The 26,074-nt window shown below is 40.8% G+C and overlaps 2 protein-coding genes across 10 annotated transcripts in view; one reads left to right on the top strand and one right to left on the bottom strand.

Moving 5' to 3' along the window:
• ASPH (aspartate beta-hydroxylase) overlaps nucleotides 1–25,971 on the top strand; it is a 212,528-nt gene extending 186,557 nt beyond the window's left edge. For all 9 annotated transcript variants that reach the window (XM_072734661.1, XM_072734664.1, XM_072734662.1 and 6 more), the window contains 4 exons: nucleotides 2,030–2,165; nucleotides 8,244–8,335; nucleotides 8,696–8,829; nucleotides 21,185–25,971. In XM_072734661.1, the coding sequence (XP_072590762.1) occupies nucleotides 2,030–2,165; nucleotides 8,244–8,335; nucleotides 8,696–8,829; nucleotides 21,185–21,335 (513 nt within the window). In that variant the 3' untranslated portion in view covers nucleotides 21,336–25,971. The remainder of the gene's footprint in view (nucleotides 1–2,029; nucleotides 2,166–8,243; nucleotides 8,336–8,695; nucleotides 8,830–21,184) is intronic.
• The window catches only part of CLVS1 (clavesin 1), a 173,972-nt gene continuing 170,913 nt past the window's right edge, over nucleotides 23,016–26,074 (bottom strand). The window contains exon 6 of the mRNA XM_026011919.2: nucleotides 23,016–25,154. Within this exon, the coding sequence (XP_025867704.1) occupies nucleotides 25,067–25,154 (88 nt within the window). The 3' untranslated portion in view covers nucleotides 23,016–25,066. The remainder of the gene's footprint in view (nucleotides 25,155–26,074) is intronic.

The following is a 26,074-nucleotide window of genomic DNA, read 5'->3' on the forward strand; positions in this document are numbered from 1 at the left end:
CAACATGGTAGACCTTGAGTGCATTATGCTAAGTGAGGTAAGCCAGTCACAGAGAGACAAACACTGTATGGTATCACTTACATGTGGAATCTAAATTTAAAAAAAAATTAAAAAAAATAAAAAACAAAGAAAGAAAGTCAAACTCATAGAAACAGAGCAGAAAAGTGGTTGCCAAGGCCAGGGTGGAGTGGAGGAATAAAAGAAATAGGGAGAGGTTGGTAAAAGGTATAAACTTTCATCTATAAGATGAATGAGGTCTGAGGATTTAGTATTTAGCATGGTGACTATAGTTAACGCTTTATTGTATAATTAAAATGTGCCAGGAAAGTAGAACTTAATGTTCTCAACAGGAAAAATTAAAACATTAAAAAATGAAAAATAAATTTGTGAGGTGACGAATGTGTTAATTAACCAGATGGTGGAAATCTTTTCACAATGTATATGTGTATGAAATTGCCGTGATGTACACTTCTAAATATCTTACAATTTTGTCAATCATAACCTCAGTGAAGCTGGCATTTTAAAAAGAAATAAACCAGTAGACACAAAGAAATGAGGGGAAAAGAAGAAGTAGAAAATCAGTATCTAATCTGAAAATCTATGTCTTGCCTAGAATATCTTAATAAACCTAATATTGTCATATAATATGAAAGATGCTCCTGGGGAAGAGCTGAAGTTGGCACCATGTTTTCACACAAATCTCTGAGGGCATCTGTCCCTTGGAGCTCTCCACCTATGCAGCCTTCCTGGCTCCTTATCCCTTTTCCTCCATAGAATCATGAATTCATAAAGCAGGGGTTGGTAAAAACACATTGCACGTTATCTCATGCTTTACTCTATCCAATAATGGGTCGACCAGTTTTGCTTGATTAATTCGAAAGATAGAAAATCATATTTTACAAGGCCTATTAATCCATTTTGAGGGAGCACTAATTGTTGTTTCCATTTTTTGGGGTGTCAGAATCCTTCTTTTTATTTGTAACTAATTAGTTCTAGTTCCATGCTCTTGAGCTCTGACTCTTGAAATCAGGTACTGTGTCCCTCTCTCTCCATGTACTCTCAGCTACTCCATCCATCTCTCATTTAACATAAAAATGTTTGGCATTATTTACTTTTCAAAATCCTGGTTTATCGGTACAATTAGTCTAATCATACAATAGGAAAGCAGTTTTTATTCTTTTTTTTTTTCCTAGGAGTAGTTCCTCTAGGTTTGCCACTCCACCACCAGCTCACCCTGGGCTACTTTCCTCTCTGCTCCCACCCTCATCAGCATCACAGTATGTTGGTGAGGATCACCTAGAGCTGAGAGCTCCAGAATGTTCCTTCCACATTCCTAGCAGCATCTGCCTGGCCACTCCAAGGCTCTGATGGTCTTGAGCCCACTTTCTGACAGGGCCTAAAGCACCCTGGTAAATGAGAAGTCAGAAATATTTTTTTTTTTTTTTGGCTGAATTCTAAGCCCTAGGGCATTTATTTGCTTTGTTTTGCTGTTAACTTTATAATTCATCAGATGTTCCAATAGACACGTTTCTGATGTCTTGGAAATGTAATTAAAATTTACCAGGTTGAATGGCATCTTCGTGAAATTGCCGTTTCTGTTGAAAGATGAAATGAAGTCTGTGATTTGTATTTTAGCTTGGATGCCAGGGTGTCGTGTGGAGCACACTGTAGTGTGCACATGTACTGATGCAATATGATCAACAGGAGCAGTACTCTTCTCACTTGTGATCATTTAAAAAACCAACAAGCAACCTTTAGGCAAATGTAAATGTAATTTTTGGAGGGGATTGTTGTTCTCTGAGGAATTATTGACATTTTTATGCTGCAAAGGCATTTAGTTCTCAAAAATAATAGTAAGCTTTTTTTAAACCCTTGACTGGAAGTCCCTGAGGAAATTGAAATAAGCAAACTAGATGAGCGCACAGATTTCATTACTTTATGAATCAAATAAACAAACAAAAAACTGAGAGTCATTATAATGACAACCAGGCATATTTTCAGCCCAGTAAAACCAGAATCTTCCCTCTAGTCCTTAGAAAGAAACTGGAAGTTAATCCGTGATGAAGGCCTTGCAGTGATGGATAAAGCCAAAGGCCTCTTCCTGCCTGAAGACGAAAACCTGAGGGAGAAAGGTGACTGGAGCCAGTTTACACTGTGGCAGCAAGGTGAGCTCCCAACTTCTAGATTGTTCTCTGCAGCCAATGACCTGAGGGGAAGAAGGCTCGAATCTTGTCAAGTTATTTCCCAGAGCTGGAATTCCCCAACTTAAAGGAAACTGCCCAGAAAAAAATATTGTTTCTTAAAACTGTATATGAACAATTATTTCTGTGCACATGTGCATGTAAATATGTGTGTGTATATGTATGTAGGTATACTCACGTGTGTATATGGATAAATATATATAAATAATATTTTGGTTTTCCTGATCTTTCTCCATTTAATGTTACATTACAAAGAGTAACCCTACTGTGTAGGCTTAACCTAAAAGTCCACCAAGTGCTAATTACTATCTTAAAAAGGACCTTCCTGGGCAGCCCTGGTGGCTCAGCGGTTTAGCACCGCCTTTGGCCCAGGGCATGATCCTGGAGACCTGGGATCGAGTCCCACGTCAGGCTCCCTGCATGGAACCTGCTTCTCCCTCTGCCTGTGTCTCTGCCTCTCTCTCTCTCTCTCTCTCTCTCTCTCTCATAAATAAAATCTTTAAACGAAAAAAAGGACCTTCCCTGAGCATCATTTGCTCTGTAGCATGGAGATCATGTTGCATGCCAAAATGGAGTTACCATGGCTTGGAGATGATAAGACACCAGAGTGACAAGCTATAATAACCACTGTCTGCACTCCCCAAGGATAGGAAGTGGTCACATTCAACCTAACATTCTTAGGCTTAACCCAGACTCAGGTACATACACGGGGCTCCAGTATGTGTGTGTTTGATGAATTAATATATCAATCTATCCTGAAAATGAGAAGCATTGAATTTTAGCTTTAAGACTCTTTCCAGTTCTCTTCTTGAAAAATCAAGTCAGCCTGGGTTAACAGTCTATCCAAAAATAAATCCATTTTGAAGACTAAATAGTATGTGTTGCACATGTTCAGCTGCACCAAATAAATTGAGAGGAGGACAAGCAGCGGGTTTACATTAAAGGACAAATAAGCACAGTTGTTTATCTCACTTAAGCTTTCAGAATAGTTTATACATAAGAGAAAAAAGAGCTACTTCAGTAATACTTTCAAAGATACGTCCATCAGAGGAGACATCACATGATTTTTAGTGACTGTCAGCTTTTTTGCCAACAAGATTTTTTTAAAGGGAGCTACAAGGTCAATATGTGAACAATATGCTAATTTTATCTGTTGGAGTCTCACTAAAATGCATGAATTCTGTTGGCCTCAAGCATTCACAAGTTCATCTGATGCCTCAGTTGCATTAACATCCTTAGGCATTAGCATCCTTATGCTTCCTAGAACAGTGCTTAAGAATAGCACTGGCAGTAATTTCCAGAACCATAGTCTCTGCTAAAAACAGGTGCTTAGATAAAGTTGAAATCTGCAAAGCATTATAGGGCATATAAAAGTATTAAGCAAGCAAGAAAATAAATAATGCTGACAAGATTTGAAGGCAACATTTTGACTTTAAATTTGTGCTTTTAAAAAAAATTGTTTATTTGAGAGAGAGAGAGCACAAGCAGGGGGAGTGGCAGAGGAGGAGAGAAACAGGGTCCCTGCTGAGCAAGGAATCCAATGCTGGGCTTCATCCCAGGACCCTGGGATCATGACCTGAGCCACCCAGGTGCCCCAAACTTGTGCATGTTTTTAAAAATATTTTAAGTGTGGCAAAATACATTCCTTTGGCTGTAATGTATGATACTTTCACTTGTATTGTTGCATTGTATCCAGACAGTGATGGCATTTCTATCTTGATTTCCATTTTGACCCAAAATGATTGAGCTGTGTATTTCGGGTGAGGGCTATCATAAGCCTGTATTTTCCAATTAGTTGCAGTTAATTAAATAGAAATTGATTTCCAGTTCTTTTTTTTCTTTTTCTTTTCTTTTTTTTTTTTTTTTTTTTTTTGTCATAAGAGAATATAAGTCACATAGTTTTTCTTTTCGGAAGTTCTGTTAAGGTTCTTTGTGGCCTTTTCTTTGTGGCTCCAGGCTTCTGGGACGAATCCAGTTAACTGTCTTCTAGAAGCAAAGTCACAGTTTAAAGAGTTTTGAAGACAACTAGTACCATAGCTCACGTAGAAGCAGGATGGAATTCCTGAAGGCAGATGCTCTCTCAGGTGCTGTGACTCAAACTGGAGGGAGAATCCCGTGGCAGGAGGGGCTGGGGAAGATGTGAGGAAGGGAGGCAGCAGGACAGTTTCTGAGCCACGCTGAGATCTCAGGTTCGGAGAGAGAGGCTGATGAACATCTGATTTAGTTAAGACTTAGAGTTTGTCTAGTTCTAGTTAGGAAAGGATGCTGCTGGAGAGTTGAAGGCCGTAAAGCTGTGGCTGGAAGTTTCATCTCTCTCCAGATGGTAGTGGGAATCATGAGGAGTCTCCCGATAGCATAATCAAGACTGAAGAATATTTATTCCTTTTTAAATGGCCAACTTTTGAGTTGGAGAAAAAAGACAACATCAACAAAGGTAAATAATAGTTTGTCGCCTACAAATCCATTTTCAAACTGCGAAGGGAATGTTATGGAATGTCAGTTTTGTTCAAGTTTATTAATTATCAGAATAATTGGGATGGCTCAGCCATCCCAATTTATGGATGGCTCAGCCCAGACACCTGGTTGAGTGTCTGCCTTTGGCTCAGGGCCTGATCCCAGGATCCAGGATCAAGTCCCACCTCTGCCTATGTCTCTGCCTTTCTCTCTCTCTCTCTCTGTGTGTCTCTCATGAATAAAAAAAATTTTTTTAAGTTTATTAATTATCACCAACAATGAACACTAAAATTATGGTCAGCAAATATACCATACCATACTTGGTATGCCATGCAAGAATGTGCAGTTATTCTTTCCTCCAGAACCCATAGGAGACAGTGCTAACTAATCTCAATAGCCTTCCTAGATGAGCTCAAGCAGAACTTTTGAATCCTTCTCAACAGTGTTCTAGGTAGCCACTGCCAGTTGGTCAGAATTGTCCTGCAAGATGAAACTGTTACCTCAGCAGAGCCTTGAAACTAAAAAAGATACAATCCAAGACCTTTAAAAGTCCCAACCCTATGAATATTTCTTATAAAGTGTATTCACAACAAAAAAACAAACAAAAAAAAAGTGTATTCACATGTAAACAAAGTAGCCCATTGATTCTTCCAAATCTGCGTTTACAGAACTTCTAGGGCCATCTTCCCCAAGAAACAAAGTTGATCACTTCTTGAGAGTTAAACTCAGTGAGAAATAATAAAAAAACAATAAAGCCATAATGAATTCAACTGCCGGATAGTTTCCTCCTCAGCTGAGCATTTGCTTCTCACAACTGCTTTCTACTCCATGATGTGACAAAATTATAAATTATGCTCTAAAGCATATGTTTTGGAGACCAACAATCCCAGGTTGGAGGCCTGGCTGCACCACTTGTTAGTTGTGTGATGTGAACATATTTTTGAATCTCTGAGCCTCAGAACCTCATCTGAAAAGAAACAATGAAATTTGTGCCTCAAGTATGGGGTCATTACTAGGATCAGTGAGTACTCTCAAAAGATCTGACAATTATCCAGTAGGTGATAGTTTTTATTTTACTTTTTTATTACATCACAATCATATGTTGTATAATAATAACAGCAATGGAGGGGTGGTTCTAGGTCATGGTTACTTGGGTCATGGTTAAGAACATGGACTGGGTCCAATTTGGCTGGAATTCCTGCTGTGCCACTTATCGTGTGGCCTCCCTGTGCCTTTGTTCCTCTTCTCTAAAATAGAAGGCTAATAGCATCTGTTGTAGGCATCAGATGAGTCCTTTTAAGTATGTCAAGTTGTTCCTGGCCCACAGTGAGCACCATGGAATTGTTGTTGCACTCCTAAATCCTCGCCATCACATGTGAACACTTATGGTTACGAGTGGTAATCCACGAATGTCAAACATCTACTATATAGCTTTTCCCTCCACAGAGAATATGTGTTTACAGACTAGAAAAGATTTATTTGTCTCAGTGGCTAGAGGCACCGTCTCATTTTTAGTACTGACCAAGTGGCAGTCCCAGTGACACCCAGTCCATTAGGTTACCCACTCATTATGAGAGGTTACCCACTCATTAAGGTACATCACACCTATTCACGAAGTGATATGTTTTCAGCCCTCTCTACTACGCCGGTGGGAAGTTCAGCCACCTCCAGTTCCTCCTAAAGCTACCAGGATTCACTCAACTGCTGCCTGCATAGCATAGAGCCCAGAATTGGGGACTCCTGCCAAGCCATCCCCAGATCCTGCATAAGGGAAGGCATGGGAAGCTAGGATTAAAAATGCTTTATGGGGGATCCCTGGATGGCTCAGTGGTTTGGCGCCTGCCTTTGGCCCAGGGCGTGATCCTGGAGTCCCAGGATCAAGTCCTGCGTCGGGCTCCTGTTGTGGAGCCTGCTTCTCCCTCTGCCTGTGTCTCTGCCTCTCTCTCTCTCTCTCTCTCTCTCTCTCTCTCTCTCTTTCTCTCTATGTCTATCATGAATAAATAAATAAATCTTTTTTTAAAAATGCTTTATAAAGGGGTGCCTGGGTGGCTCAGTGGTTGAGTGCCTGCCTTTGGCTCAGGTGCATCAGTCTCCCCACAGGGAGTCTGCTTCACCCTCTGCCTATGCTTCTGCCTCTCTGTTCCTCTCAGGAATAAATAAACAAAATCTAAAAAAAAAAAAAAAAATGCTTTATGAAGACGTATACAGGAACCTATTTATTCAGACTGGCATTTATCATTCATCTCATTTGGGGTACTCCATTAATCACTAGAAACAGCACCTAACATTTTACTCAAAGGGCAAAAAGATTACTTAGGAAAAGCTAACATACATATAGAAGTTGTTTTCTAAAATATTGAGGTCTGTTTGAGGAGAATGCTGTTAAGTTGTATTCCTTGTAACTCTTATTTTAATTTTAGTATATGATTATCTTTGGACACAACTAACATTAACTAGATAAAATTAAACTCAGTTTTGTGTAGCAGCCCCTTGTGAAATCTTGAATAGGGAATTAAAATTTTTCTTTTAAAAAAATCCATTGTTTTACTCCTCCATAAGAGCAAATAATGCTGTGTACATTTCTAAGCATGTCTTCTCTAAGACATAGTCATTTTGTCATTTGAAAGAAATTTGTGTAGTCCAGGATGTTTAAGACTATGTCCCAAAATTTGTGTTCCTGACACAGTTACTTATAGAAAACATCATCTCTCAGATACTCCTTCCCCTCTTCATTTAAATCCTGTTCTTTATCAACATATAAAGGATGATCTGCACAATGAAAAATACATTAAATTCCAATTAAAAATGTTTAGGTAACTCTTTGACGTAGTCCTAGAAATGCATTTTTAGATTAGAAATAGAAGCTACGTTTTTCCTTAGGGAATCTACTACAACTGCTCTGACAAATTACCACAAACTTAGTAGCTTTAAAATTATACAAATGTATTATCTTTATAGCTCTGGAGCTCCGAAGTCTACAATGGTCTCATTGGGCTAAAACTAGAGTATCCTCAGGGCTGTATTCCCTCTGGAGGCTCTGGCTTCTAGACTCTGCCCACGTTCCATCTTCAAAGCCAGCAATGGCCAGTCAAGTCTGTCTCATTCTGTATCACTCTAACACTGACTATTCTGTGTCCCTCTTCCATATTGAAAGATTCTTTGATTACATGGGGCCTATCCAGTTAATCCAGGATATTCTCTTTATTTTCAGGTCAGCTGATTAGAAATCTCAGTGTCATCTGCAACCTTATTTCCCCTTGCCATATAGCATAACATACTCATTGTCTCCTGCCTACAATATGGACACCCTTGGGAGGGGGCCATTATTTTACCTGTTACAGGGAGAAGAATAAATAGTCAACGCTCACCTTGTCCATTAGATGTCCTTTGATAATCCAACAGAGTGGAGATGTCTGGTCCTTTTGCTCTGCCAGTTACTGTCAGCTACACTTCGTCTTCTTGTGTTTGCTTAGCTTTCTCATTCCTCGTGAGGGTGACAATACAGATTGCACATGGTCAAAACGGGAAGACTTAAAGTCTTCCTATGATTTGTTTCTAACAAAATGACTTTATCATTTCTCGTTCTAGGAAGAAAAAATGAAAATGCCTGTAAAGGAGCTCCTAAAACCTGTTCTTTACTAGATAAATTTCCTGAGACAACAGGATGCAGAAGAGGACAGGTACCAAACGTGTCTTCAGTGATGGGAAGAACGCAGTTAGTTATTAGGAATAAGGGAGTGCTGACATTTCTAAAGAAACATTTATCTGGCCCAGCAAAGGCATCTTTTTTTCACTCTCCAATGAAACGTAATTTCTTGTGGTTGAAGTCAGAATTGAGGGAGGGAACTATTCAGTGTTTAGCTCCTTGTGGGAAATGTGAGTCCTTATTTTGATAACAAAGAAATAAGATGAGAATAAAAATTCTGAGTCTTACAAAGGTTCATATCCAAGTTGATAGTAATTTTATCCTGTCACTTGAATTTAGCATTTCCCCCACCCCTCAATAAATGGATGACCAGTTTGTTATATTTTCTGCGCAGATCAAATATTCCATTATGCACCCGGGAACTCACGTGTGGCCACACACGGGGCCCACCAACTGCAGACTCCGAATGCATCTGGGCTTGGTGATTCCCAAGGAAGGCTGTAAGATCCGATGCGCCAATGAGACCAAGTAAGTTTCCTCCCATCATTGTCTCTTTTATCACCTCTGAGGATAGGTGTTCATTACAACCAATCTGTTCACTCGGGTTATTTCTCCTCCTTTGTCACTACAGTAGGCTGGAGTGGGTGATAATCCAAACTTGAGTCTGTGTCCCTTCTTTGTTCTTTCTGCTAGTCTGGAGGCACTCCTCAGTTCGAGGGCTTTCTTCCCTAATCATTTCTCCCCACGCCACTCTCAACTTGCTGAAGAGCCTCCTCGCTCTTCTAGATGGACAGACTGGCATTCAGGGTCAACTATCTTATAGTGAGCCCTGAAGAAAATACTCAGTGATGTCTCTGTGTTTTGCTCTAGAGGAGGCAGCGTGGTGCAACAGAAGCAGACTGCCTTTTTCAAATCTCAGCTCTGCCACCTAATCCTGTATAACCTTGGCCAGTTCTTTAATCCCCTCGAGCCTCAGCCTCCTTATTTATAAAATTGGCAGTGATGCTGTCTGCTATGCAGGATTGTTGTAGGATTACATGAAATAATGCATACAAGGCACTGAGCCCACATCCTAGCATGCGTGGGACATGGTGAACATTAGGCCCTTCTCCCCATGCCTTTCGCTGTCCTAATCCTATTACTCCATCCACCTGGGATGCCCTTCTTTTCACCCATCCAAAATAAACCTGTTACTAAGATCCAATGCCATTTCATAAAAAGGAGCCTCTTTCCTGACTTACTAGAATGTATATAGTGTATATTCCCAATAATCCTATTCTTTCTCTTCCATTGCTTTTTATCAATTAGCAGATGTTAGCCTAATCTCTAGAAGCTCCTAGAGGTCAGAAACCAAGTTGCTATCTTCCTGGATATTTGTCATGGTCCTCAGTAGAGATCTGATGGAGTGGGATGTTCAAGAGTACACAGTCATTTATTTGGTTATTGACAGAGACTGGCCTGCCCTGGGACATGGGGCAGCACAAAGTGCTGTGGGAGATTCAAAGTTGAATCAGATGGGAGCCTTCCCCTGCCAGACATACCTGATCAGGGACATAACACAGGCTCAAATGTCGTGAGTCCTAAGAGAGGTAGAGATAAAAATGCTACAGATGGTCAATGGGCAAGTAACTCATTTGCTGCCAAGATTTGAGAATCTTGACAGTGGTGATTTTTAAAGATGGGTAGGTTTGGGAATTCAAAGCTGAGATAAAAGGGCATTTCAGGCTGAAAGCATAGGATCTGCAAAGGCACAGAAGCCAAAAATTATAGGGCACGTGTGAAGAATATGGAGTGATTTCAGCAACCAAGAGTGTAGGGTTCTGTCATGTGGATAAACCAAAGCATGTTAAAATTTTCAAGAGTTTATTTGAGCATGCACCAGTTCACATCAGGTAATGTCAAACTCTAAGGGTGGTTAGGATTTTCCAGGACAGGAGCTGGGGACAGGGTTCCCATAGAGAAGATGCTTAATTAAGTAAATCAAAGCGAGTATATGGTTATAGTGGAAGTGGTTGCCTTTCTTGGGGAAGCCCAGTTGGCTGGCTGTGATTGGTTGCTCTTCGGCTTCATTTTCTCAGATTCAAGTGCATTGATTCTGGCTTAGGCTGTGGTATGCTTATGTAGCCCTCCAAGACATTAGAGTCACCCCCTTGTCTAAAAACTTTAAGAGCACATTTAGAATAAGGTCAGAAAAAGTGAAAGAGTGGAATAGAAGCCCAGTCATAGAAGGCTTTGAATACCAACGAGTGGGATCAGAGCTTTGTCAGGAAGGTATTCTGGAAGCCCTGGGGGACAAAAGCTGTATGGTGGAAGAGAGGAAGAACAGTTAACAGCCCGCCACAGCAGCCTGCCCAAGAAGATCCTGGAAACAAAGGGAGAGTAAAAAGCAGCCGCAGGAGATATGAAAATCGACTCAAGTGAATCCCAAGTGTGGTGCAAGGGAGGGGAAGTTCAAGGTGACTTGGCGGTGTCCATTTTGGTCAGTAGGAGGCTTTTGATGCTTTAGCAAATACTGAGATCTTAGGAGGTGTGAGGCAATTTCAGGGAAATGGATAATGAGTTCTGTGTTTGTATATATTTTATTTAAGTTGCTATTGGAGCACAGTGGTGGAAACATTCAGAAGTCGGCTGGATACAGATGCCTGGAGCTCAGGAGAGAAATCAAGTCTAGGCATAAAGGTTCAAGAGGCAGGCTTAGCAGGAGGTTCCGGGGGAAGCTTGAGACTCCGAGAACACATCCACACTTAGAAGACAGACAAAGGAGAACCACCAGGAGATGGGGCGGTGGAGGGCAGGGGGGGCGGGACCAGGACTGTTGTGCCCAAGATTGCGAATCTGAGAAACCACCAAGGAGCCGACACCGATGCAAACACACGAGGGTTTATTTACAAGCTCGAGCTTGGGTCCAAGTAAACCAGACACAGGGGAGCAGGGACTTGGACCCCAGGTGGGTTTCAGCTGAGTTTTAAGGGCTGGTCTAGGGGACCTCCAGAAGGGCTGGAGGAATTTCTCAAGTTCTGTTTACATTCTGATATGGGGCTTTCAAGGGCTTTGAGCTCTGTTCTTATTCTAATAGGGGCTTTCTAGGATGTTAAGCTGTAAGCTGTTTTCTTCCTGTAACTGAAGTAAGGTAAAGTTTAGCTCTTATTCACAGGGGCCTGGGATGGCTGTACTTGTGCTAACGCTGAACTTAAAGTGGAATGGCCTTAATTTTCTCGGCCTCCACAAGGACGACAGTCAGAGATAGCTGAACAGGGAGAGATTCCTCCCCAGATGGCATGAATCTTTCAGGCCCTTGGGAACTCCATTTGGGTCTGCAGGATCTCCACCAAAAGGAAGAGGGGTAAGGACACAGCGGGGGGGACCCAGAGAATACAGAGAATACAGAGGGTTACAAGATCGAATAACTAGGGGCGGTGAAGAAAGAGAAGAGAACTAGGCCAATTTCTTGAGTACTGCCTGATGGTTATAAACTTGTTTGTTATCTTTGCCTCTGCCTCTCCTTCCCTGCCTCTCTCACTCCTGGCCTCCCTCCCTCCTGCTTTCCAGGTATTTTTTAAAATTTCTGGTCTGTTCTGCTTCTAGTTACTCTAGGAAAAAATCACTAGACAAAGCCCACTTAGGAATAGGTAGAGAAGGACATGCGCAAACTGATCCTAGTCATCAGAGGCTGGAGGCAATAAGGCCAGGCTGAAGGAATGTATGTGGCAGCGAGGAAGGGGAGCAGGTGGACAGTGCCAGAGCTGAAATGAGAAGCCAAGCAGAACTCTCACCTTGTGACGCCAGGAGAGGTGTCCCAGCAGAGCCTACACAGTGCATTCCCCGCCCCAGGCTCCCAGCAAACACCTGGGGACCGGGCTTGACAAAGGAAGGGACAGCTACCGCCCCCAAGTCAAAACCATGCTGGGGTTACCTGTCTTGACCTGCCACAAGTAGCCCCAGTCCTACAGCTCACATGGAGGGCGAGCTTGAGTAAGAAGGGTAACATGGCAGGCCCTTGCTTTCCACTGTGCTAAAACGTAACCTTCTTTACGTGACAGGAAGTACCTGTTGATAACAATAACTTGCAGATGGTGTTTTTTGCAGTGATTATTAACAGGTACTTTCCATCCGCCTCATCATGATTGCTGGTCAACACCCTTCCCTGTGTCCCTTCTCTCATACTTCATATTGTGTTACATTCTCATCCTCAGCAAGCCTTAACTCAAGGGTGATTGGGTCAGGTTAAGTGCCTCATTACAAAAATGGTGTCTTTCGTAAGAGAAATGGGTCAGTTAAAATACCGTGTGATGCTTACAGTGAAAATAGCTTGATAGCTGAAGAGTAGACAGGTGGTTTCTAAACTCCAAAGACAGAAAGACTGTCATAGGAAACCTGGAAGTTTCACACTGTTATTATAGAAATACTGTTAGTGTGGAAAGAGAAACATATACCAAGAAATCAGACTTCCTTGTGCTAGGCAACAGGAAGCAATTTTCAGAGCCTCTCAACTTCCAAAAGAGTAGTTTACCCGTAACAATTTGCACATTGGAGTTCTCAGGTATTAATAATGACATTGCTGTTTCTCCAGCGCTGTGTGGGTCCTGCTAGCATGCATGTTGTTTAAATATTCCATCACTGCAAAACATAGCGCAGCAATTTTTATCTGAAGATGAGCTTGCAGATATGCAGCCTCTTATATAAATTAAATGATCATTTAAAATTAATAAATGCCCTCTGACCGTAAAACTGATGCATGATGCATATTCCTTGTACATAATTTGTAAAACACAGAGAAGCACGACAGAAAAAAAGTAAATATTACTTTTGATCTTGATACTCAGAGATATTGCCCAGACGCGTCTCAATGCCTGCATGTTCGTGAGAAGGAGGAGAGGAACCCAGTAATGATAAATAGCGTGCTTGCTGTGCGAAGCAGCTCTGAGGATGCCACACACATGAATCTCTCAATCCTTACAACAATCCTAAGGGATTATTAAAATTTCTATTTTACAGCTGGGGAGACTGAGGTATATATAAAGATGCCAAGTAACTTCCCCAAGGTCGCTCAGCTTAGTGCTGAATTTGTGTTAGTTTCCTAGGGCTGCCATAACAAATTACTACAAACTGGATGACTTAAAACAACAGAAATTCATTCTCTTGTAGTTCTAGAGTCCAGAAGTCTGAAGTCAGGTATTGGGAGGGCTGGTTTCTTCTAGAGGCTCTGAGGGAGAATGTGTGCCCTGCACCTCCTCTGGCTTCTGGTAGCTGCCAGCCGTCCTTGGTGTTTCTTGGCTTGTAGACACATCACTCCAGTGTCTGCCTCTACCAGCACATCACCTTCCCCCATGTCTTCTCTCCTTCTCTCTCTCTCTCTCTCTCTCTCTTTTTAAGATTTATTTATTTATTTAAGAGAAAGAGAGAGAGAGAGCTTTGGAAGAAGGAGAGAGTCTCAGGCAGACTCCCTACTGAGCCTGATGTGGGGCTCGATCCCACAACCCTGAGATCACAGCCTGAGCCAAAATCAAGAGTTGGATGCTCAACTGACTGAGCCACATAGGTACCCCTCCCCTTCTCTTTCATAATGGCACTTATCATTGGATTTAAAGCCCAGCCTAAACCAGATGGTCTCATCTCAAGATCTTTAATTTCATTACAACCCTAAAGACCTTTTTTTCCAAATAAGGTTATATTCACAGTTTCCAGGTGGACTTGCTTTTTAGGGGAGGTCACCATTCAGCCCACTACAATATTGGAATCAAGATTTGGTCCCAGGCAGTCTGGCTTGAAAGTCTGTGTAACCTCAACCCCATACCCTCACTATGTATAGGTTTCTGACCTTTTAGGGTTTTGGTGGTGGTTGTGGTTACAAAACTAAGATCTTTCTGAGGTGCATGGGTGGCTCAGTTGGTCAAGCGTCTGCCTTTGGCTTGGGTCATGATCTCATGGTCCAGGGATCAAGCCCCCCATTGGGTTCCCTGCTCCGTGGGGAGTCTGCTTCTTCTTCTCCCGCTGCCTTTCCCTCTGCCTGTGTACGTGCTCTCTCTGTGTCTCAAATAAATTAATAAAATCTTTAAAAAATAAAATAAAAACAAAACTAAGATCATCCTACACTTAAAAGTTGATCACTGTGAATGCTAGTTTTCATTTCCAGACAACAAGGAAGAGAAAGCAGCTGGACAGTGTCCATATTTGGACCACTTGTGTCACCCCTGACAGGCCATGCTTTGCAGCCTGTCAAAAGAGCTCATTTATGATCTTGATCCAAAGCTGAATGAACTTAAGTCAGTGGATAAACATGCTACCAGCAAGCAGGAACTAATTGTTGTTAACCTCATGGAGTGACCAAGTTGTTTGAACTTTGGATGATCCCAGACAGGAATTCTTTCTACTCAGTCTCCAAAAAGGGCTCCAGGACATGCTAGAACCAGGCTGCAGGAAAGAAGAGTGACCATGTGGTTCCTCCAGGAGATTCAGCATTATTGCCTACAAATTGCCAGCACAAAATATTGGACAAGACTAATACATACCAGGAAAGCGTGAGTCAGCACTAATGTCAGTATCATGCTGAAGAAATGAATTTGGCAATAAGTCATTTAATTCCTGTCTCTGTTGCTGTAAAAATAATGGCCCTTTACCGTAACATACTTCAGTTTGTAACATATTTTTCCCATTAATATCTCAAGTTTCTAATTAGGAAGAGCATGTGGAAGGCATACTATAATATTAACAGTAAGAGAAAGATTTAATTTTTAAAGCCACCATGAAATTGTTCATAGGCAGCATTTGTTTTGTTTTTATAAAGCGTCTAAAAAGATAAAGTCTTCAAATTTTCCCTGGAATCCAAGCTCTTCTGTTTCACAAAATGTCACCATCTTCCATCCCAACCATAATGTGACTTTATCTGTAAGTCATTGCTCAAGTCTGTCCATCTGGGCTGCAGGTTGAAAATGACATTTTAACTAGATATGTTTCCTGAAGATTTGTTATTGAATAGGTAACATTTTGCCCTTTCTTCCTTTCCTTGAGCAACTTGGTGAACTAAAAGCATCAGTCAGAGCCTCTTTGTCCCTGTTCTAGTTGGCACAGTGTGTCTACGGCATTCATCCACATGGATACCCAGTGACACTTCTACTGGAATGGCGGTTCCCACATGGAATATGAATCATCTGCAAACGTTTTGTTTGTTGAACTGATTGTTGAAAAATTGCAAAGTTGGAATCCATTCCACTACAACAATTGTAAATGACGTGGAGGTTCCTGGGTCAGCCCTCCGAAGCTTTTAACTCACAATCTTTTAGACGATGTGCATAACCTGTCTAAGCCTTGATTTCCTCATCGGTGAGATGGGAAAAGAATCAAAGCCTGTCTTTCTATGGTTTTGAGTTTTAAAGCAATCCATAGAGTTGCCCTCAGAACTCTATTTACGGAGTACTGTGTGGTAAATGCACTCAGTGGACTTGATCTTTTACCGTCCTCTCATCTGATGGCTGCAGAAATGGAGACTTTTGTCCCTTATATTCCAAGGAGTGAGACCAAGCACTCCTACACCATTGGAAGTGGTTCATGTAACCTGGAGGGCGCATTCTGACAGGGAGGAGGTGAAACTTTAAGGAATTAGGAAAGGAGAACCAGATAGAGAACCATGGTGTGCCAGGCCAGAGTTGGTGGAGGGATGGTACAGATACAGATAGGGACCGTGATTTGATAGGCATGAGGCCAGGAGGGATGCCAGAGAACAGAGGACCAGCAGGAGCACAGCTGATAGCTCTACCCCACCCCCTGCATTTCTCCTTTTCCTCTCTATCCCCCTACCCTAGAAATAGAGGTATGTGGGGGAGTGGGCACTGGCATCCCATTGGAGGCCTTATGAGTGATTCTTCTGCCTTTTCTCTTTCTTTGTCCTTTTTTGGCTTTCTCAGCTGTGTTACAGAGCCCTCTGCTACTGGTTGACCTAAGACCAAGAGGAGGAAGCCCAAAGCTTCCACAGAGGTAGCAGTGGGGTGAACAGGAGGGCATAATCTGGAATCCCCAGGCCTGTGTGGAGAAGAGGGAAGCCCTGTGGCAGCTGGGCAGGGGCTCTTCCATGAGGGGCTGGGAGATATGCTGGGGGTGTGTATATATACAATCTGTTGGGAAGATTGCTTCTTTGTGAAGTTAGCCATCTTTTATTGGAATTAATATTTTGACAGTAAACAAAATGGCAAATATACCCACTCCTCAGATGAAAGCTTAAGTAAATCCTATGAAATGTAATATGAAGACTGACATCCTAACCAATAGCTTAGCTCAGAGAATTAAGAGAATTTTAGTGCTGAAAGGAGCCTTAGAGGCCATCTTATCTACCTCTGTCATTGCACAAATAGGGAAACTGAGGCCCCTACATGAACTGCTTTATCACATGGCTAGATCACAGCTGTCAGAACAAGAATACAGGTGTCCTAGACTCCAGAAAAGTGCTTTGTCCAGATAGATAGATAGATAGATAGATAGATAGATAGATAGATAGACAGGCAGACAGACAAAGAATGTGTGTGTGTGTGTGTGTTTCCGTCTGCATATATTAGGTAGAGAGAGAGAAGAGTTTTACATTTCAATTCTAGTATGTGCCAGGATTTCCAATGCAGTCAGAACTGAGGGATTTCAGTAGATCAGAATTAATAAGCACTGTGTTAAGTAGCCTTACTCCTGAGCTCTTTGACCCTTCCGTGTATTCCACTCAGCCTGTAAAACACCTTACAGGCTACCTCACCACAGCAGCTAGCTACCGGCACTAAGAATATCCCCCTTGTACCCTGATCTTGAGCCAAAGGTTTGGGCTCTAACAAAGCAAGGCTGGTGACTTTCTGTTTCTTCCACAGAATCACAGTATCAGAATGACTCCTTTGCTGAAAAGTTAGAACCATGTCTCTTGCCTACCTCAGAACATTTTAGCAAAGATCACCGAGCTATGACCAGTTAAAGTTTTTAGGTGAAAGACTCTGTAAGCATCTAATAGGATTATTGTTGATGACAGTTCGGTGACCCAATTATGGTTGTTAGGTATGTACCTCCACCATTATATTGGTGTCATTAATTATAACTTGAAAACTGAGAAATTATATGATATTGCTTTATTTGGGGCCAGATACTCTTGTATCTTTTGCAAACCAGGATGAGGCATTCTTCCCATAAGGGTAAGAAATTCTAATGGTCAGATGAGGTAGCCCCCTGGGGAAAAGGTACAGCTTCCCCACTCTGGTCCTGTGTTTCTGAATCCTCAGAGAAAGGCCATGTGAGCACCATCAGGAAGCTCAAAGACGACTCTGAAAAATCTTTTCTCCAGAGGGCACTTTTCATGTCATACTTTGAGTAACTTAATCATATTTGGTGGAACTTTGCTCACAAAGCAAGTGGCCTGAAAACTGTTTCTTGCATTGCAAGGAGAGTCTTTGTCATTCAGAAGAGATCTAAAGACCTTTGACCTCTTTAGCTCTATCTTTCTTTGTGGAAAACCTCATCCTTTCCCAACCACACAAGCCACCTATGACTGCTTAACCCCAGTCATTCAGCCTGCATGTTGCTTGTGTGGGATTTTTTTGTTCTGCCCTTTGAGGTTAATTAGGGCTGCACTTTTTGTCACATTTGCCCTCTCATAAGGGAAAGACACCAGTTTTGAAGTATTCGAAAGGAATCTACATTAATACTTGGGTATCTTTGCTGTTTTCTGGGAAAATAGTGAAAGAAAATGGAAGGGCAAAATGAAGATACTGGGACATGCTTCCCCATGAGTTTATGGCCCTAGAGGAATCCAGCTCTTTGGAATACCTCCTAGATTTTTTGTTTTAAAAAAATTGTTTCGGGGCACTTGGGTGCCTCCATCGGTTAAGCATTTGACTCTTTGTTTCAACTCAGATGATGATCTCAAGGTCCTGAGATTGAGTCTCGAGTTGGGCTCCATGCTCAGTGCAGTCCCTCTCCCTCTGCTCCTCCCCCCATTCCTTCTCTCTCACTGTCTCGTATATAAATAAAATCTTTTAAAAAATTGTTTCATCAGTTGTTTATGCTGGTCCATTTTGACTGAATATCTGAAAAGCCATGGACCAATGGTCATTAAATTCCACGTTTATAGGCACTGGTGTTCCTTGAATAAATCAGTGTGTTTCAACACTAAAAGCTCGTCCCAATTCACAGGGAATTTCAGTTCATGAATAATGTGCTCAAGATTTTGCTCCCATAAAGCATCCCTAAGTCTTTGGCTTTCTTACACCCATCAGAATCTAGTGAAAAATATAATTTTGCACAACCTAGGATTTTCTATTTGGGTCTTTGAATTACTTCCAATATTTTAAGTAGATTCTGGATTATTTGCCACTCAGAAAACATTGAGAACCACTTGTCATTGCAACACAAAGTGTACTTTGCAGATTCTCTGAAGGATTTTTGATATCTCACCCCCTTGGAAGATTTTCAGTTTTCTCAAATGAAGGCAAATTCATAGGGCATGAAGCCAAGGTTATTTTTGGTAACATTATACCACTTCCATACATTATCACCTCTTTTATCTTGTCTCTATTTTTTCCCCTGTATTTTTCTTCAACCTCTGTTTTATGTTCTCTATCATTAATCGAATATCTACCATGTGCCCGTCAGATGCTAATCCTCACAGCAGCTGTGCTGATAAAGACCCAAAGGCTCATGTATGCGGAGTAACTCAGCCCAGGTCGCATAGTAGTAAATGGCAGAGCCAAGAAGCTTAAATACGTTTCCCTTCAGGGCCATAACTTGTTCTTTGTGCCATGCTGTTTCACTCCCCCTCTCTCTTCTACCACGTTCCCCTTTGCCTTTGCCTTTCCCTTTTTTTTTTTCCTTTTCAATAGTGGTGAAGTGCACATAACATAAAAGTTACCAACCCATTTCTAAATGTGCATACAGTTTGGTGGTGTTACGTAAGATCATATTGTGCTTCCATCGCCAGTATCCAACCATCCGCAGGACTCTTCACCTTACTAAAGCCCCGCACACACAAAACAACAACTCACCATCATTCTTTCTATCTGTGTGGATTTGATAACTCTAGGTACTGCCTATAAGCGGAATCATGCGATATTTCTTCTTGTGTGATTGCTTTATTTCACTTAGCAAAATGTCATAATGCCCATGTTGTAGCATTGTCTGGATTTTCCTTTCATCTAAGCCTGAATAATATTTCATTGACTGCTTATACCACATTTTATCCACTCGTTGGTCAGTGGACACTAGGGTTGCCACCACTTTTTGACTACTATCAGTATTGCTGCTGTACACATGGGTGCCCTGCTTTTCCCTTTTGAGAGCACAACCCCCCCCTTATCTTTTGCCTGTTTAAGTTTTTCAGTGGTACCCATGGACATTGCATAATCTCACCAATAACACTAAGACCTAGAAAGTCACCAGACTGTATATACCACAGATCATTTCACTTCATTTTTCTTGTCATTTTTTTTTCTTTTCTTGACTTTACCTTTCAAATTTGGTTTTTGCATGGTAATAATACATATTCTGTCATTTGTTCCCATGTCTATTTATTTCTGTTGTTGGTTGTTACACTTGGATGGAACTCCAGTAGAACTCTTTGATCCTTAAGAGGAATCATATCGAAATGCTAAGCAGTGTTTATTGAATGGAAGTTATTAGGCTAGGTGTGTGAGACAGCGTAGAAAATGGGGCAGGAAGGTGGGGATGGGAGCAGAAGTGGAGGTTGATTCTCAATTTCAAGGAACTTTTAACTTGCAAATATTCATTACTTTATCATTGCCTTTAAATAACTGAGAAGTGCTGTTGTCAGATGAATGCAATATGTCTGGGATGAATTTGCCCCTCACTCTCCCATCGCCACCCCACAGAGACATTTGGCATTTTTGGTTCTCATGACTGTGGGAGAGTGCATGCTTCTGGCAGCTAGTGGGTAGAAGCCAGAGATGCTGCCAAACATACGTAGAGCACAGGATAACCCCCAAAAACAAATTATCAGGCCCTAAATGTCACTAAAGCCGAGGCTGAGAAACCTTGCAGTATGAAATATTACCTAATTTAATATTGATTAATCACCTAGTAATGAGCATAAAAAGGCACAAATAATTTTCCTAAGGAAAACTTCCTTATGATAATGCAGTAACTTGAAATCAAGCTAGCATTTTCTATCCTATAATTTTAATTATTTGCTAATGCCTGATTTAAAATTTCAAATACTTGAGTGGAATTTTAATATCTACAGTAAATTTCCTAGTAAAAATTTCATTTTAAAGACATAACTTAGTATGTAATATATTGGCAATTAATGCCTATTTTAACAAGAGGAGAACATTAGCATGAGTAATAAACTTCCTTTGGATTTGAAAAGCATTGTGTAATTGCCCCTGCACATTTCTCTCTTGATTTCTTTATTTAGACGAGCACTATGTTTAGGTCTTAACTCCTATACACATATTTTATGAAGTAATGCTGGAGGCCCTGAAGGGTGTTCTGCAGCATTGACTTAAAATATTCCATGGATAACCCACTTACATTGCAGATGACATTAAAAATATAAACAAAATTCATTCCCAATCTGCCCTTCCATAAAATGGAACTTTCTTCCATAAAATGGAACTTTAACAAATGGAAGGGGTTGAGAAAATCACTTGGAGATGCTCTGGCGCCATGCCAGGTAGCCTCCAGGGGGCATTGAGATGCCCAAGACCTGGGTGCCACCCATAGGTCGAGACCAGTCTCTGAAGGGGCAGGGAGGATAGCAGGCAGTCACTGATCAAGAAGTCACCATTAGCATACATCTGACTGATTGCTTGACTAAACAAGCCTCACGTAGGCCTGGACCAGGAATAATTCTCTGCATGTAGCCAGAGATTGATTCTCAGGCATCTGAATCCATATTTTTCTGTTTCAGGACATGGGAAGAAGGCAAGGTGCTCATCTTTGATGATTCTTTCGAGCATGAGGTGTGGCAGGACGCTACGTCTTTCCGGCTGATATTCATCGTGGATGTGTGGCACCCAGAGCTGACACCCCAGCAGAGACACAGCCTTCCTGCCATTTAGCATATTGTGTAGGCTTGGGACACACGAGAGAGGCTGCCTTTCTGGCTCTATCTCCTCGGGTATAGGACTAGAGGTTCCAAGTTTGAGAAGCCTTAATTTCCTTGATGTGCAGCCCCCAAATTCTAAGGTTCTTCCTAGGGTTAGAAGACACTAAATGGGATATTTGCCTTGCTGCAGTTCATGTAGAAAGCACCCTGCTGTACTTCCCCCCACGACAGCACCCATCTGGTGCCGTATTTCAGGTGAATACATGATCGCTTCTGTCTTGTCAGCCAAAGATACTTTTCCCCCTTAAAAGAGGCCTGAATCAGTGTACAGTGAGAATACATGTAGAAACTGTGAATGGATCATTTTAGTTTGTAATTTTTCTACGCAGTTATATATTTCTAGGGTAGCTGGGTGATTTTGTCATCACTCACCACTACTTTTTTGTTGAGTTTAATAATAAGCTCTGTAAATGCTTTACTTCTTGCTGCTTAATGGTAACTTCCCTCGTCAACTCAGACTTCCCTCTTCTAATTATCTTTAGTAAAAGACACCCATAAAAAAGCAATTTTATTTTCCTAATACGAAGGAGAAAGATGTAATTATGCTGATGTCTAGGAACTGTACTGCTTCCTACCCACTGAGTCTATTTGCTTTTTTAGCTTCACTGAAAGCCTTGTCTTCATTTCTGTGCTCGCCATGCAAATGGTAGAGACTCTGTCTTCCCAAGAGGAGCTTTGCATCCTGCAACAGGACATGGAATCATTTTATATTGAGTCATAGCAGTGCCACATGTACACTTTTTAGTGCTAAGAATTAGAACTTGAAAGAAATTTCTCAAAGTAAACATTTCCTCTCAGGATCAGGTAAATAGGTAGCTGCTAGGACATCTGGCTCTTCAGCCTCTTTGCCATCTGAGACAAGGCTGGAATCCAGAGTCTCTTGGCCTATTGTAGATCCCTGTGAGCGAAGAGGTCCTTATGTGTGTTCCCATCGCAATTTTGTAAAAATATGAAGGATGGCAAAGTGGAAGACCAAGCAAGAATGCCAGGACCTTAGTCCTGGTTTCAGCTTGTGTAGATTGCCTTCTTCTTTGAAAGAGTTTGGAAGACTCTTCCATTCCCTTGGCTGGAGAAACTTTATGCCATTTAAGCATAGCTTTGAAGTAGCTACTGTTATCCATAGTTTAGCTTCAGTGTTACCCACAGCATAGAAATAACAGTTGAGAAATTTTCATGCCTACTTATTCCAAAGATGATCAAATTATTGAGAAGAGTATTAATGCATTAAATATTGCATGTTTCCAATCAAAACTAGACGTGTTAGCTATATGAATGTAATGATATTCATGCACCTGAATTTTAAGCCAATATGAACAAAAATGCTGAAGAAATGACACAGAGGTTATCAGATTTCATTCCCAGGGAGAAATAAATACTTGTGCTTCCTTTCCATCTAAGGGCAAAGGAGGATGATTTATTTGTCTCTTTTGAAAAGAGTTCTTTACCATTGAAATGTATCCTTTCTGCTTGACAATAGCTTCCAGTTAGTAGGGTTTGCAAAATATTTGTCCTGTTCCCTTCTGTTTTGCCACAACAATACCACTAAAATAGATGAAGAAGAATGTGAGGAAAGTCTCAAAATTAATTGCCAAGGTCCAGAAGAAAAAGCAAGCTCTTGAAAAATAAAAAGGTGTCATGTCCTTCAGTATTTATTGAACAGAAGAAATGACTGACAAAGGACAATACAATCCAATGCTCATGTGATAACATTCATGTCACTTATTGAATTTGGTTCTTGTATGTATATTGCATACACATAAAGAAATTTAAAGTAGAAGTTGTCAATGTTAAACCATCATCTTACATTCATTTAATGAAATCATGGAATAGAATAAAAACTAGCTCTTGACTTAATAATTATAATATGGTATTTAAAATCAGGTCACTACAGTAGGATTCTAAATATTGCCAATTGAAAAGCCAGGAATATTATAACTGTTGCAAAAACGTTGGCAATAATCGATTCCAATAGCATTTTAAATACTTGGATCCCACAACTATTTTATAAACCCAAGTAATAAAATGGATTTTCTAATTCACTTTAATTCTTTATCTTTCTTCCCTATGTCATGGAATATAAGAAAAGTGTTTCAGTCACTGCATTGGTAGAATTATTTCAGTGTTACTATTTTGTTATTTGAAATGTCTACACAAAATGAATTGGTTTTATTTATACCGTGATACAATTGGTTGAGAAATATTTTTAATTCTATTTCAATTTTATTTCAAGGGTAGAATACAAAAATTACTTCTCTTATTCTCCTCTGCCAGTAGAAAAAAAATTAAAACAATAGATTCATTGAGAAAGAGATGTCATAAATGGTTAAGATTAGTAATAATGCTTATTGAGGGTGATTATGGCCACTTGATCACCTCTTTTCTTTTAATTTTTTAGCTAACTCTCCCAAATCCTTAGAACATAAAATCATATTTTTCTGCCCATCATCAACCAAAATATTTTTTATTTGACACTGAGCACCAACTGGTCATACTAATAAATGCCCATGTCATGCAGATAACTGGGAGGATGAGGTACCTAAAAACATACAACTGATTGGGGGAAACATGGCACAAGTAAGGATATCATATCCTATGATATCTGTTTATTTTAATTTAATTTCCTTTGGATGGATAGTTGGGGGCTCCATTTCTAAGGAGAATAGACAAAGAAATAAAATGATCTTTGGCATTTTATCCCGCATTCCTAATCTCTTATTGTCAGTACTTGTGTATTTAGCCATCTTTAAGGGTCTTGCTCCATGATTGGTCCCTACCCTCTCAGCAACAGCCAGCTCCCTTCTCCACACCTTTAACTGGTTGCAGGAGAGTGAGGGGCTAACTGCTTTTCTTTCGTGTAGTGACCCAAGTGAGGCCATTTGAATGGATCCATTAATCACTGACATGTGTTTCAATGAGACCCCGCCCCCCTCCCCCCTCCCCCGCCCTGCAGACTCATGTTGCCTGTGGGAAGTCACGTTATTAAGATGAAATAATCATATTTCAAGTTGTGTGTGTCTTCTTTTAAAGTCAGATCATGGTAATCAGCTGGTGGCCTGACAAAAGATGTGACGTCACAATCATTCTTGCAGGATAATCAAAATAAGCAAACCCCGCAAATAGCCAGACCTACAAGAACATGCCCTTAGGCTGAACAATTCGATGCTGGTGATGAGGTCAAAAAAAATAATTCAATAAGAATGGAAATTACTGGAGATACTACTGTCTTGGGGCCTTGCCCTACATCGAGCTTGACAATTGTGTCTGCACAGTTTAACTCTGATGTATCTACTTGGAAATGCACTTAATCTTAAATCACAAAACCTGGAGAGGGTGTCTGCGGTACCTCAGAAAAATCCTTGTACTAATGCAGCGTATGCATCAAATTTAGTTTTTCTTTTTTCAATTATTTTACTACCATAAATATGAGGGAGGGGGGATCATGTTTACATAACTGCCTTGCTTCACCTCCAGTCCCCCAGTGGAAAAAAAGCATCTCTCAAGTCTTTGTTCAACTTTGGCTGCTCAGACCAATGGCTGGTGACAGTCAATACTAGGTGGCAGGAGTGGAGGGCCTTGTGTCAAGCGGAACGCACGTGTCTGTGTGGGTCAGTTGCGCATGTGCTTCCTGGGTGGCTGATACCACTGAAGGCTGGCGATCTGCGAGAGCATGGGGTGACTCGGGGTTCAGTCCAGAGCCAGGAGTGGCTGAGTATTCTCATTCTCTCCCTTCTCCTCATGTTTCAGGGTGCCAGCTTCCACCACAGACTGGGACCTAAAAATAGGAGAAGGAGAAAGATACAATTACAGACAATTCATGTGGCAACAATTTTGTAATCTTGGAGAACATTCAGATTTATGTTCCCCTTATTAATCAAAACACTCAAAATAACTACAAACTTTCCATCTTTTTGTATCTCTCTTTTTGCTTTTCTGCCTTCTATATCACATATTTAGGGGGAGAGGCATCTTAGAAGCTTCTTTGCTGAGATCTCTTCGGCTGGTAAAAGCAACACGTGTTCTAGCCACAACTCTGCCCCAGTGTCTCAACAATTCTATGGATCTTGAGATGTATCAAATAGAGTAAATCCTGTTGGAATTTTTTTTTAATGTTTCAAAATACTTTTTTAGAGCCTATGGTTTCTCAATGTCATAGTAAACTATCATGCATGATGTTAAGACCATGAGGTTTGGAATCAGATCGCTAAATGTAGACTCTGCCCTTTACTGGCTGAGGAGCCTTGGGGGAGTTCTTAAAAGTCTCTAGACCTTTACTCTCTCACCTGTAAAATCGAACCATTACTTACCTCCCACAGTTAATTGATAAGGACTAAAAGTAATAATATTCATAAAGCATTTTATGTGTAATTTTACTTAAAATTTATGGAGTATTCTATTATCACCATTATTGCAATGATAATAGTGCGATCTTTAGTTTCTGATATGTCCTCTTGTATTGGATAATAACAGTTTCTTTTTTGGTTTTACAATGTGGATTGAAACTGAAATTTTCCAGCTCATAGAGAGAAAGTTGTAAGAGATATACATGTGATAAATACTCAATAAATGTTCGCATACTAAAAAAAAAAAAAGTATTGCAAGCATTAAGAAAATGGTTGAATTTGATTGTTCAAATAAGCAGAATTTACATATAATGTGCAGTAAAATGTTAACTCAGAACCCTGAGTTTCGGGG

Source organism: Vulpes vulpes, chromosome 13 (genome assembly GCF_048418805.1).
Source record: "Vulpes vulpes isolate BD-2025 chromosome 13, VulVul3, whole genome shotgun sequence".
Lineage (NCBI taxonomy): Eukaryota > Metazoa > Chordata > Mammalia > Carnivora > Canidae > Vulpes > Vulpes vulpes.